The 20,341-nt window shown below is 41.4% G+C and overlaps 1 protein-coding gene across 3 annotated transcripts in view; it reads right to left on the bottom strand.

The window, feature by feature from the left end:
* Positions 1-19,984, bottom strand: part of kcnip1a (Kv channel interacting protein 1 a) — a 50,329-nt gene extending 30,345 nt beyond the window's left edge. The window contains exons 1-2 of one of the 3 annotated variants that reach the window (XM_042493029.2): positions 19,894-19,984; positions 17,757-18,020 (exon numbers count right to left, since the gene is read on the bottom strand). In XM_042493029.2, coding sequence (XP_042348963.1) covers positions 17,757-17,844 — 88 coding nt within the window. In that variant the 5' untranslated portion in view covers positions 17,845-18,020; positions 19,894-19,984. Of the gene's footprint in view, positions 1-848; positions 1,464-17,756; positions 18,021-19,893 lie in introns of those variants that run through there. The other 2 variants (XM_088081067.1, XM_042493030.2) reach the window with 2 other exon arrangements.
* Between the last annotated feature and the right edge of the window lie 357 nt (positions 19,985-20,341).

Below are 20,341 nucleotides of genomic sequence, written 5' to 3'. Positions count from 1 at the left end.
GCCTCCGCGGTTTTTGTCACAGCATATTTAACACACAGCCTGCTTGATCTCACAGAGGGTTAGGGATTTTTTTCCCTCCTCTTTTCTGCATGTGACAATGTGGGGACACATGATCTGATTCCTGTTTTCTGTCTGCTTAGTCTGAGGGATGCAGCTATGTGTCTGCTGTTGATAGCCATCAGGTTTGAGGTCAACAGACAGGACAGACCATGGCCAAAGGCTGACGGATTACACCACACTGATTTACTGCGCACAAACACACACACACACACATACTGCCGCCACAGCCGCCCCACACAACATACACAAAACGCACGCCTACATTTTAGGAGTGAATTATGTGCATAAATATTTTCATGGACAAAACTGCACACATGTATTTATGTATGTGGGCACACGCACACATTAGCATGCATGCGTCAAGTGTCAGTGCCAGTTTCCTCCTGTCAAACAAGCAAGGCAGACAGGAAGCAGGTTGGTCTGGACGGGGGTAAATACCATCACCTTTTATAGACATTCCCAATGGCACGGCCGCACACACATACACACACACACACACACACACACACATGTGTTCCTAAATCCACAGGGCACATGGCCTGGAGACTGCATCATAAACCAATAATGAATTACATTTTTTTTGCCAGCTTTACATTGTTGCTCACCGTACATTCAGCTCATTCCCATAATGCACTTCTTGTGCAATATTCATGACTTTGAGAGCAAACATACGCAACTCCATCACTGAAGCTCAAACAACATGACAGGTGCTCCTCTAATATGACAGCCACATGCATGTGAACACACACATGGATATTTTTATCACTTCACGAAAAACAAATTCTTACCTTTGTGGTAGTTCACCTGCTTGGTTTGCATGGAAAAGGTTCCCATCACAAGACCCATGTTGACTTCTGGCTGCAGACAGGTTGTGTGTGCTTGCGTATGTGTCTGGCCGCCTATAATCAAGGTGTGCTAGTGTGTGCGCACAGTACAGTAAGTGTGTGTGTGTGTGTGTGTGCTGTAATTAAGTTAGTCCATCAGCCAGCTGTATGTGTAGAAGTACAGATATCACTTCTCATGCTGCCTCACACCCACACTGCTCTGCTGCTTCTGCTCCAGGGTGTGTGCGTGTGTCTGTGTGAGTGAGTGAGTGAGTGAGTGAGAAGAGAGAGAGGATGTGTGTGTGTGAGCGAGAAAGAGAGTGTGTGTGAATGAAATAGAGGGCGCACATGCACTCTGAAGCTACCTTTGTCTACACTGTCACTAAAACTGCCTCTTTTACATCATTTCTGTCTCTCTCTCTCCACCGTGCAGACCCTCCCTCTTCCTCTCTCTGTCTTCCTCTCTCTCACTCAGCGTGTCCCCCGCCACCGGACTGTCATTCCATCAATTCCTCTGTGCCTCTTTATGTATCTGCCTCTCTCTGTCTCTGCTTCTCTCTGCTCCCTCTTCCCCTCCTATTCGTCTCAGTCGCTCTCTTTGTCTGTCTGGCGGGGAAAGAGGGATTGCACACTGTTGCACAGGAAGAGACAGAGACCAAGAGCAGGGTGTGTGAGAGGAGTCGAGGGGGAAGGCAAAACTCAAGGGAGAGCGCGGGAGAGAATGAAAAAGGAATGAGAGCATTGTGGGGAGGAGGAGAAGGAAAGGGGGAGGTGAGGAGAAGGACAAGACAGAGACAAATTAGGGGGATTCACAAACAACCAGTGAGGCAAAGTGAGGGGGTGAGGTGGGAAGGAAGGGGGTGAAAAAGAGAGATAGAGTGGGATGAAGAGTGCAAGAGGTGAGGAGAGATAAGGGAGGGCTAGACTGCTCCATCCCGCTTTGCTATTCAGCAGGCAAACGGTCTGACTGTGGAGAGTGCATTTGCTGCTTTATCTACATGCACAAGTCTGACAGGTGGTGTGTGTCTGCTTGTGTGTGTGTGTGTGTGTGTGTGTGTGTGTGTGTGTGTGTGTGTGTGTGTGTAATTATTCCACTAGCGGGTGGGACACGGACAAAGCCCTGTTCATCTGACACCACTACATTTGCTGAAACACCGCCTCGCATATGTCAGTGCCAGCATCAGCGTGCTGGATCAGACAGTTTTTGCTCTCGAGCCCGCTGATGAATCCATCACACGGATTCACAACAAGGCCACACATCCTCTACAACAATACAAACAGGGGAATGACGCCAACACATTCCCCCTTACACATGAACTCCCCTGTCAGTCACGCTTAACCCCTTGCTGCCCTCCATGTAGCACCCAGCTGTTGAGATTGGCGGGCTGCACTGACGCCAATCGACTGCAGCCCCTATTAAAATTCCTCACGTGGCTTTAGTTAAGAAAACAATTTACAGCTGAGCTATTGGCGTGGCTGAGCTGAGGCCATCAAGGCCAATGATAAAGCCATTAGGCCATGGCATTCATTAAAAGCTCGTGGGTGCAGCAGCTTGCACGCTGACGATCAATGCAGAGTAAAAACAAGAGCGAAGGAGGAGGTGCAGAGTGGATGCGAGGATAAAATTTTAGAAGAGAAGAAAGGCAGGCAGAGGTAGATAGACAAAGAAAGTGAGGAAAAGGGGGCAATGCAGGGTAAAGGTAATGATGAGAGACATTTTTTGGGTATGCAAGTGCTCACCCCACTCTTCCTCTTTCTCCTTTTCTGCAGACAGAAGCAGATCTGGCAGCAGCCTCTAATCAAAATCAAACAATAACAACCACATTTCACACACAACCACACAGGCACACATGCAAACACCCACAAGTAAGAGTGGCAAAGTATCAACAGAGAGAAACAGGTTTTTAAATACACACCACGGCAGTGACACACAGCAGACACGCTGATTAAATTCTGAAAGCTCGGCTGAACAGACAAGATAAGGGAGCGTGATTTGCTGTCGTGATGATGTTTAACTTCAGTGGAGGGGTTACGTACACATCTAACAGTGGGCAGAGAGCCTTTGGTTGATCAAACATGTTGAAAATCCACTGGATAAGCTGAAAAGGCACTGCAGTGGAAAAACTGGAAAAAGAGGTTTTTTTGATCAGTCATTTTCTAAATTCCAATTTTTCAAATGGCACTGAATGAACGTATCTGAAGAGGACAGAATGCAATCAGCAAGTAAATACAATGTAACAGCTTGTAAATGGACCGTGTGGTGAGATTGGTTTGTCAACTAGAACAGACCTCTTAAGTTGCTCAAAATCCAGGAACCCCAAAACCCAGCAGGCACTGAAAGAAAACAAACCTCCTAAAATGCTGAATTGGTCTCAAGGTGACACACTAAAAGACATTAATTCATATTACTTTCATTTTAGGATAAATAGACCTTTTTGGATCTGTACTAAGTCCTTCTTTCAAGGCTGTAGCAAAAAAATGGAGGAAAACTTCCTAAAAGCAAAAAGACATACTGTTTAAACAAGGAGATCGATGCTTGACTTTGGGATCTCGAATTGTATCACACAAGCTTCTTTAGCAAATGGAGAGGATCACATTACAGAACTTTGGACAGTGGTAATAATTTGGATCGGTGCATAGTAAACCCAAGAGAAGGAGACTTGGTGATACACTCGTATTTCCCAATGAAACCTATGAATACAGCCTTTACTTTTTCAATAATGCAGAGGGGTTGGATGACAAGGGTTCTTAATGGAACCCTTAGTCCTACAAAGAACCCTTGAAAAAAAAGGGTTCTTCAGCAGCAAATGCTTCTGGGTAGAACCTCAACCCTTCAGGAAAAGCCCCTTTGGAAACCTTATTTCTAAGAGAGTAGCATCACTTGCAGTAACTGTTGTAGTTACTACAACGGGGAAATGGCAAAGACCCTGGGATTGAAAGGGCAAAGACGACATCAGCTGTCTGTGAAGATCGGCCCAAAAGAGGTCACAACATCAATCGCAAAGAGGTCAGTCATCGACCAGGAGTCAGTGGACGGGTAGAGAAAGATCAAGGAGGATAGTCAAAGGCAAAGTCAGAGAGCGTCAGTCAGTGACAGTGTTTATATTCCATGCAACCACCCTGATCTCCAATGCAACTTCCTTCTTTGCTCCCAATTAACAAGAGTCAAAACAGTGCCAACAGTTTGACTGTTTGACCCATAAGTCCAAACAAATGTCATTTAAGGGCATTTTCTGAAACAACTAATGCTGCCAATTTTCTTCAGGTCTTTAGGGCTATCACAATGCCATTTCTTGGAACTTAATCAACAACGAATATTCAAAGCTTCGGCTGATGCAAAAAAAAACACAAAAACATGATGGTTTGGCTTAAAATTCACATTGAAAATGAACAGCTGACTCTGAAAGTCCTGAGTTTGTTTGACCCATCCACCACCCCTCCCACCCTTGCTACATGGATTTTCTCACTCTTTATATTATAGTAATTGCCTGATGCGTATCATACCACAGCAAAGGATGCCTCTGTGCATCCGTGTATGATGCTGACATCCACTGACAAAGCGACAGTACTCAACGAGTTGGTTAGCTGCCCGCGCCCTCTAATGCTGACGCACTCAGTGTGTATCATACCACTACAAAAGATGTTTCTGTGCGTCCTGGTGACAACGAACGAGCTGACCTCCCTTCCCTCATACTCTAAGCAAATTTTTACACTTTTAATACTAGCTCCGTTGCTATGAACATTGTTCTGAACATTGTTTGTTGCCACGAATGAGTTTGTTTATTTTATCTTATATAGTTATATATATAATTATATAGAGGCAATGCAAATTAACATAGTACAACTTCAGCCTGTTACAAACAAGCTGTAGTAACTAATGTTTCACGTATAGAGATTATAGCTATTGCTAGTTTCCAACTCCTGTCCCTATTTAGGATTTTAGTAAAGAAAAAGAAGACAATATCAATACAATATCCTGCATACAATAAGGGTAATGGTAAAAAAAATACAAAAAGGTTAATATTTACATCAAAATTACATAGAACTTCAACATACAGTTACAGTAAAAAAGACACAAATATCAATGTTACATAAAGTTACAACACTCAACTAATAGACATTATAAAATAGTTAAAAATGCTCACATCTCTGGTTTTGCTTCAGTCAACCTTCAACACTTTTATTAAAAAATCCATGCCATGTGTCTCAAACAGATGTTACAGGGTGCACTGGGCGTCCATATCTGACACCATGGGCCACTGCCAAACCAGCATTTTTTGGGCCCTGGGAGTGAGACCAGGCTGTGACATTTCATCACATATATCCAAGTCTGCTGTAAATCATCACCAGTATCTAATCATTTTCAGGGAGCCTAATTCATAAGTCTTTGAGATGTCCTGCTGACGAACACAAAGTAAAGACAGACAAAGTAATTGAGGCATTAACGTCTGAGTGCTTTAAAGAAGGAAACCAAAATAGCTTTGCAGACCCGCAGTAACACTGAGTAGCAACAGGTTCATCACATTAGGCCGAGCGCCAAACTCTTCCAAGACATTAAGCCTGACATCGTCTGTGCTGCAACACAGTCCTGTCCAGGGTGCTGTGGATCATTCTGAGTGCCAGCCTACCTCCCTCTCATCATTTATTAACCATTACACAACAGACCTTTTACTAGATTGAGATTGCTGCCAGGATGAATGGATGGAGGGTAAGGACAGAAAAGGATGGGGTTAGACAGTGGGGTTGGGGTAAAGGTAGAAAGCGTTTGACAGCAGACAATGAAGGTGTTGACAAGCAGAGAAAATACAGCGAGCAGGCAGTGAATTATAAATTTGCTGGTAAGTTGCTGCCCGCTCTTATCAGGCGAAGGCTGGATGGAATCTGCTACAGTGATGACCACAGAGAGAGGAGGAGACGAGCGCAGCGAGAGCAGAGGATTGGGAGGGCAGCATGGAGGGAAGGAAAGAGAGAAGGTAATGAGACAGGGGAGCAATAAGTGTAGAAAGGGAGGAGAAGAGAGTGAAGTGATGAGAGAGGGTTTGAAAGATGGGAGGAGGTTAGGGAGGGAAAAGGGGAGAAGCGAATTAGAGCAGAGAATTGGGATGACAAAGTTGATGCAGGGGAGATAGGTGAGGACGGAGGGGGTAGATGGAATAAGGGAGCGAGGGAGCAGAAAATGACAGAAACAAGATGGCGGGACGGAGCAGAGTGAGAGAGAGGAAAAGAGTCAGGTAGGCAGAACAGATAGGAGCACCGCACGAGGAGGGAAACTGCACCTGGCCACCAACAGGCTCAGTGTCGTCTGAGTCATCAGAACAAACAGACTGATTTACTGGAGTGAGGAGGAGTGGAGGAGAGGAGCTCAACCACCCTGACAGACACGGGAATGAGGTGTAACGGCGCTGAGATCAGCTGCTCCCACATAGACGACAAACCGCAGGATCCAAGCTGTGCAACAAGGCCTGACTGCAATCAATGTGCAGAGTCAGTTAACACTGCCAAAGTCATTTTGTCTCTGGAATGGCACGGTGCGACAAATGCTGATACATAATCATCACTAAAAGGATCATTGCATCCAAAATATGAAAAATAAATGACCTCTACTCACAGTAAAAAGGAATTCAGGAGTACGTATAACCACCACCTCATTAAATGCGTTGTGGCAGGCTAAAAATTTGAATCTATTGATTTAGATAAACATTTTCATTTGCAAACATATTTTTGATGAGTCGAGTTGAAATAATAATGTTGATAATTGCCTCGTTTCATTTTTGTGGGCAATTTAAACTCAAATTTCAGTTTTCATTGATTTTAAACAAAATTCAAGTTTAGTACCGTAGTGAAACTGGCATAACAATTTGACTTTTCTCTACTCTCAGTTCAGGATTTTGAGTCCCTTCCCCTGGCCACTTAACATTCAGACGGTTAATACTGTGTTAGCGGCCTGCAGGCAAAACAACTAGGACATTAAGACATTTTCTTGCTTAAAAGTGTTGATTTTGGAACAAAGCTACTTCCCTTCACTCAGTGTAGTGTTTGAAGCATGTGAATTCATTAGAAGTTGTCATGACTCTAAAATAGCTGATGCAAACTGTTGCATTAATTTTGTGTCATTTTTTTAAAAGTTCAAATTTGTGCAGATTGTCTTGGTTTCGTTTGAGACGTCTACTTGTAAGATTTCTCCTGCAAAACCAATACAATGTGGATGAATGAAATATGGTGCTGAAATACTGGACAGAAAAAAGGAATCAGGGTCACTATTGGGACAATTACTTCAGTATAAAGGTGAAATGATTAGTTGATTAATTGTCAATTTGAGGCAGATCCACCTATTGCTCGTCCACCAATGCAACCTCTCGTCCAAATATGGTCACTTTCGGCTCCAGAAAACAAATACGGCACAAGCCGAAATGCTGAACTCAAGACTTCAAAGCGGCTGCCCACAAACCAATGGGTGATGTCACGGTATCTACATCCATTATTTATACAGTCAATGGCTGTGTCCAAGGACAGCTTCACCGAGTTTACAGCCAACTACTGGCATGGTTGTAAATTCACGAGTCCTTTGTTGAATGTAAATTTTAAGTAAGCTTAAAAAAAACAAAATGCCTTTCACTTCCACCATAATGGGTTTTTCAGCAACAGATATTGCAAAACTTGGTCAAATGAAACCAAAAGCACAGACAAAATCTGCTTTTTCACACAGTAATTTGACCCTCCAACTGACTGAAAACAAGGTGGCTGGTGACCTTTCTGTACTGGTGCCAAGTCCTAACAGACTGATCAGAGCTAACAATGTTATATAATAAAGAGCAGGGATCTGTTTGAGTCTGTACTGTTTTGAGTTTTCTCTCCATGACAACAGACTATTTCTCATTTCAAGGCCACGGCTGCTATTATTCGGTCCCACAGTGAATCTCTCAGGAAGATGCAGTGCTGTTCACCGCCCACATACTTTATGTCACCTGTCAAGATGTGAAAAACTCCACTTTGCCGTGACCATCTAACCTACTCCCTCTGGTCGATACACAGATGGCACATTTTGCAGAGCTCTTTAAAAACCCGGCCAGCTCGAGGTGAAATTACACAAGACAAAAACCAGTGAGAAACACACTCACACTGAGCTGTTAAACATTCGTTTTTCAGCCTGCTTTAAATATTTACTGTTTTTTTTTTGTCATAAATGTTTAACAGACAGCATCACCTTGCCCGTGGGTGCTACTGTACTCGAGCCCTGTCACTACTATTCCTGGATGACACACCAGGGTGTTAGCTTCTTCAAAAGTGCAAATGAAAAACACATTGTGTTTACTGCTGCTTATTTCTTTACCTAAAGTACCCAATTGGTTTCTGTGAACTGAATACAAACACCTCTATTGACTCTCCCCCTCCGTGTCTCTCGTTTCCTTCCTCCTCAGCACATCAGAGTGATGGAAGTGTTAATTGTATGCAGCTTGGGGATTGATTACAGCGTTTCAGGGGAGGAACGGTGTCCCCTCCCCTGAGAGCTTCTTCCATATGAATTATTATGCATTATATTTTATATTAAACATGCACTGTGTCCCCTATGGCACATTAAAAGTGATATGACAGCATTTTGGAGGCGTAGTACACACACTCAAAGGTGCGGAGCACACACACAGGGAAAAGCACACACACTCATATCCACATCAAAGCTTGTGTGCACAAAGATACACACATGTGCTCACTCACGTATGTGCAAAGCGTGCAATCATGTACATACACACACACTCTTCTTCCCTGCTTTGTTCTCATTTACTCATACATCCTACTTTCACTTCTTCTTCGCCTCTCTGAATACAAAAGTGCAGCCAAGTCCCCCCGACTCACAGATGAGGGACCTGAAGCGAATATCTAATGAAAAAAGGAGCCGCTGAATGTTTCATTAAGCACTTATGACGAACACTTTGGATCTGAGTCTGGTGAACCCTCAGCTTGAAAATCCACCTCAGTGTCCGTCATCATTCATCAACCATCAGAGGAAGAGCTGCTTCATCAGCAAGCACTTTAAGACCCTGAATATTTAATGCTTCATTTGGTTAGGACTCAACATCATTTTTTGTTTCGGATCTGCCCTGACAATATGGGATTACAGGAGAGGGAAAGATATAAGGAGGAGGAATCAGACGCCCTCTGCTGTGCAGCCTGAGAAACTCACAAATGGAAAGAAAAGAAGCATTTAATACTAAAATTTGTTTAAAAAAATGTAAAAACAAAATGACATAATAAATCATTACTGAATAATAAATACTGATGTTCATACCCAGATATTAAGCCACAGTAAAGGAATACTTCAACCCTGGAATGATCATTTGTATATCAATTATTCACAACTTGCGTTAAATTTGCTAAGAGAACTGTGTTTTTCTTGGATGAACCATGCTGAACAAAGAATCCAAAAACTGAGAAAACTTATTGATGAATTGAAGTCATAGGAGACCACGCTTAACAACTGCAAAACTGTTTCAAAACATCCATTTACAAACAAAATCAGATTTGGCTGTTCAATATGAATGTTCAACTATTTGTTCCTTTTTTAGAGTTTGAACGGTTTGAACAGGGTTCAGCAGGACGCTCAGCTGTAATTCAGTTGTAAGCTAATTACGCTAATGATGCATCAGATACGTGCAACGACATTTTTTTCAACACTAGATATCAAACAAAAGCCGGAGATTGTATCGTATTGAATTGCTGTGAGCTTTAAATTCACCACTTCTCAGCAGAAGATAAGATTATCTCAGAGTTTGATGAGGCAAAGACTCTCCTCCTCCGGGCAGCTGCCTCAGCGTGCTCAGCTGTCTGTACCAAAGAGCATCGTCACAGCGAGGAGCACTCACTCTGCAGCTAAATCTGGGGACTAAAATTTCCGCTGAGTGCACACTGACTTACAAATGTGTGTATTCCTGTGATGCGTGATGAAGTGTTTCAAATTGTAAGTTTTAGTGAAAATTCATGTATGTGGGAATAACTGTGCATATGGATGCATGGACATATGGCCCTGTGCACTGGATAAACAAAGAAACTTCATTCACAATAGAGGCACGAAAAAAAAATTCTAAGTTTTTCACAGAAATTCATTATAACACAGGCTGAGTAACTGATATACAAATAATCATTTGGGGGACGTATTTCTTTAAAATATAGGACAGTAGAGTCATATTTTGTTGTAAGTTGTCAATGAATAAAAGCCTGTTTGTTTTTCCCTTCTGGAAACAAGCCCTTCCAGTCGAGCCGCTAAACAGACAGGAAGAGGAAGATTAAGATTGCATGATACTGTCATTCCCAACACAAGAACGCTTTGAAGCCTGAGAGGAGTCAGGACATTGTTTGCTTTTTGTTTTTCCCTCTAGCAAAGATTCCTCAGCAGGGGGATTGTTTTAGATTACCAAAGAACATCTAGGGGCAAAAATGGAAAAGTTTAAGTATATTTCAGTTATTTTCAAGACATTTTTGGCTTCATGGAATAGGAGAAACAAAACTGGATGCAGTTCAGGTTAGGAGTTAAACTAATGTCAGATAGCTGAAGGCTTTCTGGTCTTACCCTGGCTGAAGAAAAAAGGGGATTCATTTGTGTTTTCTGTGTTTTGCTGTGGATTTTCAGCCAAAGACATTTTTCTTTGCTGATAGTAGCTGCCAGGTGCCACCACATTTGCCCAGACCACCTCAGAGCACATTGCTCTGCATCCAGGCAGGTTGGATTTGTACGCCAGTCAGAGGCACCTGAGGGCAGGCTGCATGGATGGGATAAGTGAAATCATGCAGGCTTTTTAAGGCCTGGCCTGGCTTGACAGTATGTTTACAGGGTTTTCAGAGACGACAGGAGGCTGAGAAGGCAGAGCAGAAAGTGACAAACAGTCAGAGATGAACTGAGAAGAACACCAAAGTGACGAAAAGGATTCGGTCTAATCAGCCTGCAGCTAGAGGAAGTGAACAGAGCTAAAAAGACTCAGGAAACTCCAGATTTCTGTGAAATAAAAGCAAAAAAATCAGAGCGTCAACAAGTGTGGTTGTCCTCTGAGATCAATTACTGATATTTTTAGCTTTAACACAAAGTTTGTACGAGAGATTAGCAGGAAACACAGAAATATGGCTCTGGCTACAATGAAGCTCGAAGGATCCCTGTATTATTTTAGTGCCTCAGACTTCTAAGCAGAAAATCCTTATTTAAATCTTTTTAACATGAAAAGTAAAACAAAAATGATGATTTCTCCCACCAAAACAGTACAATAAAAAACAACATAAAATAGCCTTAAAGTTGTAGTTGGCTTGCCAGGGTCCAGACCTTTGAATCTGCCCACACCACTGACTTAAGAGCTGACTCATTTCCTGACATCATGACATGAAACAGCGGTTTTACGGTTAAAAAAACAAACAAAAAACAACAACAATCAATGAGCACCATGGGGAGACTAATGATTAACCATTCAGCGCCACAGGCGACTAATGCCAATGACTAGCTGTTACAGAGCAGAGCACTGGATCACAAGAGTGATAACAACAACGGCAAGCCCCGTGGACAAAATAAAAAACTGCCATCGAATATCGCCCAACTTTGTAATTCATTTTACTTTGCTACGCTCCACTCTTAAAACCCCATCAAATCACGTCTGTTGGCATAATTGCGATGCATCAGTGAGCCCACTTTAAACTCTGATTTGGCCCTTAACTTGTAACTGTGAGGGGCCAGGAGAGCTGGCATCAGTGTCATCTGTCAGCAAACGGCACAAGCAACAAAATCGCCAGCTGACAAAACAAACAATGTCATCTTACACGGCAAAAGTCATGGCAGCTTTCCCACTTGACATTAATTGCCTGCATCGACACTAATGTTCACAATTTAAATTTATATAATCCTAAATGACAACATCAGTTCTCTTTTTTAACGATCTCCCTTGACCTGTTTGTGTTTGTATCGGCCATACAGTCGTAGTGTTGTAAACGCCGCTCTCGTCGCTGAAATTTAGCAGCACATCCGGCACATCTGCTGGCCATGATAACAGTGAAATGACTCCACAGTGTGCTAATGGTGCAGACCCACAGCAGCTTAAATTTACTTTAGACTCAGGCAGATATTTGGGTTTCTAGTGATTGGTTAGGGAAAATCAAATCTCCCTCCACCACAGAAATCAGTTAGAGCAGGCGCAGTGTCAGTCTGAGATGGAAACGGAGGATGATGATGTGATGAATTGACATTTGTGTTTAATATGAGGTAATCCTCTAAAGGCATTCACAGGAATCCACAGCAGCTGACCAGAAACCAGTCAGAGCCAAGCATATTTTAGTGAACTGCTTAGCTGTAAAATGGGATAGTTTGTGACCCGGCCGCCATGTTGGAAACAGCTGAGCTGAAACGAAGCACCTCCCACCGGCCGAAGCAACCTTCTCATTTGACAGCTGAACAGTACACTAAAATATGTTTCTGAAAACATCTGTGTTGAGAAATAAGTGATGCAGTTACAGAATCCTAAGTCATGTTTGATCAGCGCTGACTAGTTTAACAGTTTGACCGCAGTTCACGAGCAGTGATCAACATAATTCACTCCTCAGCTCTGATTGGTTGTTTTCATTAGCATGCAGTTCATTATTGCAAATGCCATTGGAAACATTAAGAGGAGGCAGAGGAACAGGTTTTTTTCACAGATTAACCGTCTCATGTACTTCTGTGTGGTTTCCAGTGTTGGGGAGTAACTATTTACATGTAGCTAGTTACAGTTATTAATCTACAAAATAAACATAACTGTAATCAGTTACAGTTACTTAGGAAAAATCTGATTAAATTACAGTTACTAATGAAACTGGTGATCACAAAAGGGGTTACATATGAAAAACTATTTTTCAGTAAAATGTTTATATGTTAATAAAACATTCATGCTGTTCCTTAACATCTTCACTGTGCAGGAATACCTTCTTTTGGTATATTTTGGGACAATGCAGGTCAGCAAAGCCTTTGAGACAAATTTGAGAGAGACATTATGCACGTATATGGGTTTTTTTTTTTAGGTCTTTTCAGCTTTATGTCCCGTTTAAAACCTTTGTTAGAAAAGGGATCAAAAAGTAATCAAATTTATTGAGTTACATTACTTTGATAAATTAATTAAAATAGTTACTTATTACATTTTTAACAGGGTAACTAGTAATCTCTTACCTATTCAGAAGTAAACTTCCTTACACTGGTGGCGACAGTAGAAAAAGGTCCCGCCTGTAGATTTAAAATGAGGCCACAGTTTATTGCACCTACACTTTTTACAATACACAGGTCCAAAAATTACATTAGACTTTCAGACCTGTCTCTACCATAACAATGCCATCAAGCAATGTCTTATGTATTTTTATATTCTAAGTTAAATAATTTATAAACATTAAATTTACATAAATGTTACACATTTTCAGTTCCTCATTATAGTAAAATGTCCCATAATTCTCCCCTAAAATGAAATACACTGTTTTTTTCATTAGACCTGACGCCTTGCTTTTCCAGCTTGCATAGCTCTTTCAAATCATGTTGACTTCATTTTGTTGTAGATATTTGGATACTTTCGGGCAGTCATTTGTTTTTGACCTCATACATGATTTATACTTTTTTAAAATCTACCGTGTCTCTGAGCTTCAGTGACTTTAATTAACTGTGCACAGTGATACGCATCATGTTTGTACTATGAACTTCAGAAAGTAAACACGATAAGTAAGATCAGGATCAAGAACAAATCCTTGACTTTTTGTGAGCCAATGCTTGATAGTTAATTAAGAAGGCTGATGTGAATTTCTGTCTGTTAACCTGTATTTTCTCAAAGCTGCCAGCAGAGGTCGATGCTGCTCTGAAAGTGACTCCACACGGCGCTTAATCCTGTGAGTGTACCTGTATTTGTACTGCCTTTCAGTACACTGAATACACAAAAACTCTGTATTCTCTGAGTATTTTTCAAGCTGCTCTGGTGAAAAGCTCTTGTTGCTACAGAGAGAAGAGAAGGAAAACTACTTCTTTCCACAGAATTTATTACTGTGGCTCTTAAACTGTCCCAAAACGCTGACTGTTAAAGGTCATCTGAAAAAGAGTCTGTAAAGTAACAGTGAAGGTTAGAAAAGGCAGCAAGGCCCGGCGACTACAGAAAAGTACTGGAACCTGATTTGGCCTTTAAAGTCAGCAGCATCTGACTGAAGAAAAAGATTAGTATGGAGCGTGACGGATAAATGGAAGCCTGAATGGGTGGTTGAACTGATGTCTTAAAATTTATAACTTACAATGAATCATACGCGATTCTGAGAGGAAGGTTCACATTTAATATTTGGGGTGAAACTGTTGTACAAACTAGCAACGGCAGTAGTTTTGCAGAAGTAGTTGTAGTGTTTCAAAGAAAATGTGAGGGAATGATAAAGGGTTAAAGGGGCACTCCACAAATTTTATACAAGAGGATCACTTTACTCATTAAGAACTTTAAAACGTGGCTGTTTAAAGGCTGGTTCAGACAAAAAATTCACAACAAGTCAAGCTGAAACTTGCAACTACTCAAAATGTCAGTCAGTCAGTCTGCAAAGTTATGAAACCTGCCGGTTTACACCAGTGTGATCAACGGCCCTCTGTCCTTACATTGCAACATACATATATAATTTGTAGCTTCTTAAATTATGAATGAGGATAGTGACAGTGAGATACTTTACACAGTTGCATTTCTAGTAGGCCTAGAAATGGAACAGCAAAAAACATAAAAACAATCTGAGCCTCAAATGGACCATTTTCATAATAAAAGAGCCACAATAGTTTAAACACTCAGCGCCAAATAATCAGTCACTGAGTATGAGAGGGACACACACAGTGAGCAGCAGCAGAGAATGACAGACAGACAGATGTGTCAGCAGAGGTGGGAATGAAAACAGTATGGACACGGGCTCAGCTGGGACAGAGGGCTAATGTCAGAGAATGCCGCAGCAAGCAGAGATGGCGTCTGCGGACCGTTTGCAACTGACTTGGTCAGTGGCTGGCTGTTGAAGCAGATGATGTGCCTTATATCCTAAAACAAGCCGATGGTGACTGAGTCTGAGGTGACTCCATCAGATAGCTTTGGTCAAGCAGAGATCGCTCACAACACTGTAACTTTTCACTGCAGTGCTCTGAAAAGGGTTAATTTTGACATGGATCTTTGAAATGAGGTCATGTGGGTCAAGTGTGTAAGATTTAGACACAGAAGTGTCTTTTTCTCAAAAACAAACAGCCTGTGATTAAAGAAAGCACTTTCACGTTACAAATCAGTGTTTCTCCAGCGCTATTTGTCGGAGACAGCCGTTTTCCCAGCTCCTGCTAATGTGTGCTCACCTTTTTTCTCTGATAACTTTACATCAAGAAGGATGTTTTTACGGAGGTATCTTCCTCTTCATAACAAACAGACCTGATGATTTAAACAGGCTAAGACACTGAATAAAGTAGTTTCATGTTTAAAATGTAGTGTTTTTCCCGATGCTCCTCGTCACAGTGGGGCTTCTAACTGCAGTGGCGGCCCGATAAAGAGCCAGCGTTTGGTTTGCTTTTTCTAAGATAACAAAAACACGATTCTTATTTTCAGGTGATTAGATACTAAAGAAAACACACTTTTTATATAATATTCCACTTCTGCCAGTACATCCCCTTTAAACGCTACACATGGATCTTTAAAAAGAGTCCAAAAGATGTTAACACGTTGCATCTTGGGAAGTGCAGGATGTAGGAAAAGTCAGAATATGTCGGCCTGCTTCAGTTTTGACCATTTTTAATGGAATGGTCTAAACTCCATGAAACTGCAATACAAAATCAACAGAGTATCTCTTCAAGGGGACTGTGTTCAGGCTGGATTACCCAGAGTCCTTCAGTAAGCTCCTGCACTTTCACCTCACTTTCATAGACACATTAGTGATGCAGCATTTACGTCATCTTCATCATCTATCTGGAAAATTGATCCTCAGAACAACTAAATATTCAAACACTAACACTGTTAGACATCATTAGGCACCATTAGAAAAATACGAAACCAAGAAAAACTGAATTAGATTAAACTCCTGTCCTATGTTCTCCAAATGGCTCCATAACTAACCATTTTATAGCGGTCTGGTTTCTGGTGCAGACAGTATCTGAAAGTCATTGAAAGTGGACCACAGCACTCCGTGAAAACGTAGGTAAAAGTGGAATTTCAGAAAAAACAGTTCAATTTTATGCACTCACTATTTGCTATTAAATTACAACAGCAGAACTATGTGGAATTAGTGTTCGGCCCCTCAGTGTTCATCGGTTTGCAGAAAGACAGCACAGGGCAGCTTCTCTTCATGCCCAATTAAAGCACCAATGTCCCAAATTGAAAAGCAATGGGCAGTAAACACAAGCCATAAAACAACAAAATTGGAATGGCCCTTTAAGGAGCTGGAATTTGTTCGTGTGTGTGTGTGTGTGTGTGTGTGTGTGTGTGTGTGTGTGTGTGTGTGTGTGTGTGTGTGTGTGTGTGTGTGTGTGTGTGTGTGTAGGCCATTTTCCTTTATGGCCGTTGTCTAATCTGATGTTGCTGCAGATGTAGCTCTCGCTCCCACCGGAGCTCTGAAAAAGAGCAGATGTAGACCTGTGCATGTGTGCATGTGTATGTTTCTAGATAAGTGTGTTTGTGTGTGCATGTGTGTGCATGTGTGCGCATGTGTGTGAGTTGGATATTTTGCAGACCCGGATCTCTTCTTCCTGCAGCTCATTTCCTCATTGTCTGTGTGGGTGTTTTAATGGGGGTGTATTACTTCCATGTGTGTCTTTTACATGTGTGCACGTGTGTTCTTGCATGTGCGTGTGTGTGTGTGTGTGTGTGTGTGTGTGTGTGTGTGTTTTCAAGTGCTTTTGGACAAGTGTGTACTTCTTAGTGTAGACATATTAGGCTCATCTATACAGCTGTTTCCTTTTTTGACCATCTATGAATTTTTCTTCTAAGGAGTAATTTGTTACGCAACCAAACCTCAGCAGCAGCTCCTTCATGATGCTGTGTTTGTGTGTGTGTGTGTGTGTATGCGCGTGTGTGTGAGACCTTGAGGGCAATTGTACCCACTGTGACTGAATGCTTTAACCATCCTCAAACACGTGCACGAGTGTGTGAGTATGTCTTTGTGCATCTACTGTATGTGTGTGACTGACTTCTAAGATGTTTCTCATCCCTCCAGACAAAATGTCAATAGGCTCAAAGAGCATTATACTGTACTTGTGCATGTGTGTGTTTGTGTTTGTGTACCTCCAGGCTGCTGCTGTGTTGCACACAATTTTCTGGAACTCTGTGCGTATTCCCCTGCACTGCTTCCACAATAAAAGCACTACTCTGATGGTGCATGCACGCACAAAAACACTGAACTCGTACTTAGAGGCACCAAACCACGGATGCACACACACTAAATAACAGCTAATGAATCACAATAGTAAAACCCTCCCCTTCCTCTCAGCATCGTGCATGTACAGCCCCTCTTCCCTGTTGCCACACCGACACGTTTTATTACTCACATTCATCACAAACGCACACACACTCTGCCCTATATCAACTTTATCTCTCTTCTCTATTAGCTGCTTACTCCCTTCTTCTCTGTCTCCTTCGGTCGTCTCTCTGGAGAACATATACTGAACAGAACGAGGTCAACTGCAGACATGAGCGGAGATGGAGGAGAGTAAAGGAAAGAGTTGTATGAGCTGAAGATGAAAGACAAAGTGGATAGGACTTTTACTTCTGCTTTTGTGTGACACTGATGAAAATGTGCGGCGTTGACTGCTCCAGTGTAACTGTTGAGACTCACTTTCACTGCTTGCAACTTACACACATAAACATAAACTTGTACATGTGCAAGACAAGAGAGACATAATCAAACACTTACCTTTAATGAGAGTCCCAGTCACCAGTTTGTGCAGGGACACAGCAAACTTGACAAGCCCCTGTTTGCAGCGTTTGGCACACCCCGCCATCCTGACAGCGACCGGCAGGCTGAGCAGGGCCAGAGCAGGACAGGTCCAAATCAGCACTCTCGGGTCGAAGTGGAAATCAATACAACTTGTTCTGGTGAAGTGTATGAATCCAGCAGAGTGAAAGAGGCAGCAGAGAGCACGCTCCTCTTACTTGTGTCGCCTTTCGTCCTGCGGAGCTGGAAGAAGAGAAAAAAAAAAAGAAATGGTGATCTCCCCCTGCTTTCCCTCCCCCACTCCTCCTCGTCCCCCTCCCTCATCCCACCTCTGAATAAGTCCAAATTAGTGACTGCTTGAGAGCGAGGTGAGCGATGAAAAAAGAGTAAGAGAGAGAGAGAAGAAGTGTGTTAAAGAAATAAACTCTCAGTTTCCTCGTAAGACAACCACAGCTCGTTAGAGGTGATCTTACAATCCAAGTTTCCGAGAAACTTCCCTCCAATCTGCAGGCAGCCTCTGGGATTGCAGTAATGAAGCAAGCTCCTCTTGGTTTTCTATCTCTTCTTCTTCTTCGTTGTTGTCACTTCTTCCCTTCTGCTTATCAAATGTATCCCCCCTTTTAAGTGGGGAAGCCGTAATCCATTTTCAGCACCAGTGACAATGGACAGCTCCCCATAACGCTGAGCAAACACACTGAGCTCGATGTGTTTCTCTCTCTCGAGGCACACACACATACACACTCCTCCTTCAACCCCTCCCACAGCCCTTATAACACATACATACTCACCATCAGGTGATAAAATAAGCTGTGTTTCTATTTTTGACTTTATTTCTGCTGGAATACAATACATTCAGGAATGCTTTCTTTTTAATATGGGATAAACATATATAACATATATGTATCTTCTGTTTGTCATTTGCGCTCCCTTATTTATTTAAGTTTCATCTGAAATTTACTGTACCTTTTTCAGGGTAAACAATTAATATCTGACTGCCGACCACCGATTGCTGCATAAATAAAATGACGAATAAAGAAATGTTAAAGTAAAAGTTCTCATTTCAAACATGTATTATAAGATCAAAGGTATTATATAATTCATATAAATAAAATACACAAGTAGAGGTACCCATTAAGGCAGACTGGCATTCAGATCGTTCCATTCAAAATTACACTACTGGATTGATATTATTGTTGCACTAATAGAGTCTGTCTATTCATCAGTAAATACACAGAGCACGTTTTATTTATAGTAACACGTTATTTATATATCATGTAGATTCAAGCTGAGAAAACCAGATGAAAGAGCTTCTGACTGTAGATCATCAAAATAAATAAATGAAATGTTTAAAACTTTAAATTATTCACAATTTCAGTGATTTACATGCATAAATCGTTTAACATGTAAATAGACTGTATTATAGCTTTATTTCTGACATTCTTTTCTGCTGTATTTGTTTAGGCTAGTGAAATTGTACGTTTTACAACCTAGATCTATATGAATATTCTGTGTGATTATAACTGAGGATTTGTACATTTTTAAAAGGAGACAATATTTTATACTTTGGACTAAATTATTTTAGCAATGTAATGGACTCAAAGCTGAGTTCTGATGAAAATGGATACCATGCATGTTGGATAAGGACAGTTTTGATATTTAGTTTTAATATATATTATCTAAAATAATATCAGTTTATTTTGTTTTATAGCTCATTACTAGGGCTGTAACGATTAATGAATAAATTGATGAATCAATTAGTTTTTCACTATTAACTTAATCGCCAACTAGTTTGATCATTAAATCGATTTGAGTTTTTTGTGTTTTGGATTTTTGGTTGTTGTTTTTTAGATGAAAGTCTAAAGTTCCTGATTCCGTCTTCTTAAATGTGAAAATTTTCAAGTTTATTTACTCCTATGCCATTAAAGTGAATATCTTTGAGTTATGGACAAAAAAAAAAACATTTGAGGAAGTCATCTCGGGCTTTGGGAAACACCGCTGCAAATCTGCGACGTATCCTCAAACAGCAGATTGTGTGATATGCTTTAGCGCACCATCAATGGTGTTACGTAACGTTACGCAGGTTAGATGTATGAAAAGAAACATGGTAAGGACGTACCTTAAAACAACTCTCTCAAAGTTTGCACTGTTTCAATCACCTGTTTCTGGGGAAATTCCGGCGTTTTCCTGACTCGTAAGTGCAGCTCGGGGCCGCTTCCTTCTTCCGTCGGCGCATTGGTCACGTGATTGCAGACTTCCAAAATGCGTGGGTTTTGCGCGCATGAGATATATGCGAATTTTGGTGCTTTACTTGAAAATTTATGGAAAGCCGCACATTTTTATTTTTTTTTTTACAACTAATCGCTTAATCAATAAAATAATTGTAACATTAGCCGACAATGATAATAATTGTTGGTTGCACCAACTTATCACATATTTTGTGTGAAAACTCCTTATCTGATAGATGTGGCTGTAGAAGATGAATGGGGTACAGCATTGCACAAAATGGAAATACAGGGTAGGCTACCCCAGAACTGCACAGTACTCAAGTAAATTTACTTACTACT

This window comes from Plectropomus leopardus, chromosome 8 (genome assembly GCF_026936395.1).
Source record: "Plectropomus leopardus strain MGB_pleo_1.0 chromosome 8, ASM2693639v1, whole genome shotgun sequence".
NCBI classification, from domain to species: Eukaryota; Metazoa; Chordata; class Actinopteri; order Perciformes; family Serranidae; genus Plectropomus; species Plectropomus leopardus.
The sequence above is the reverse complement of the archived record's forward strand: the minus strand, read 5'-3'. Positions and strand labels throughout refer to the sequence as shown.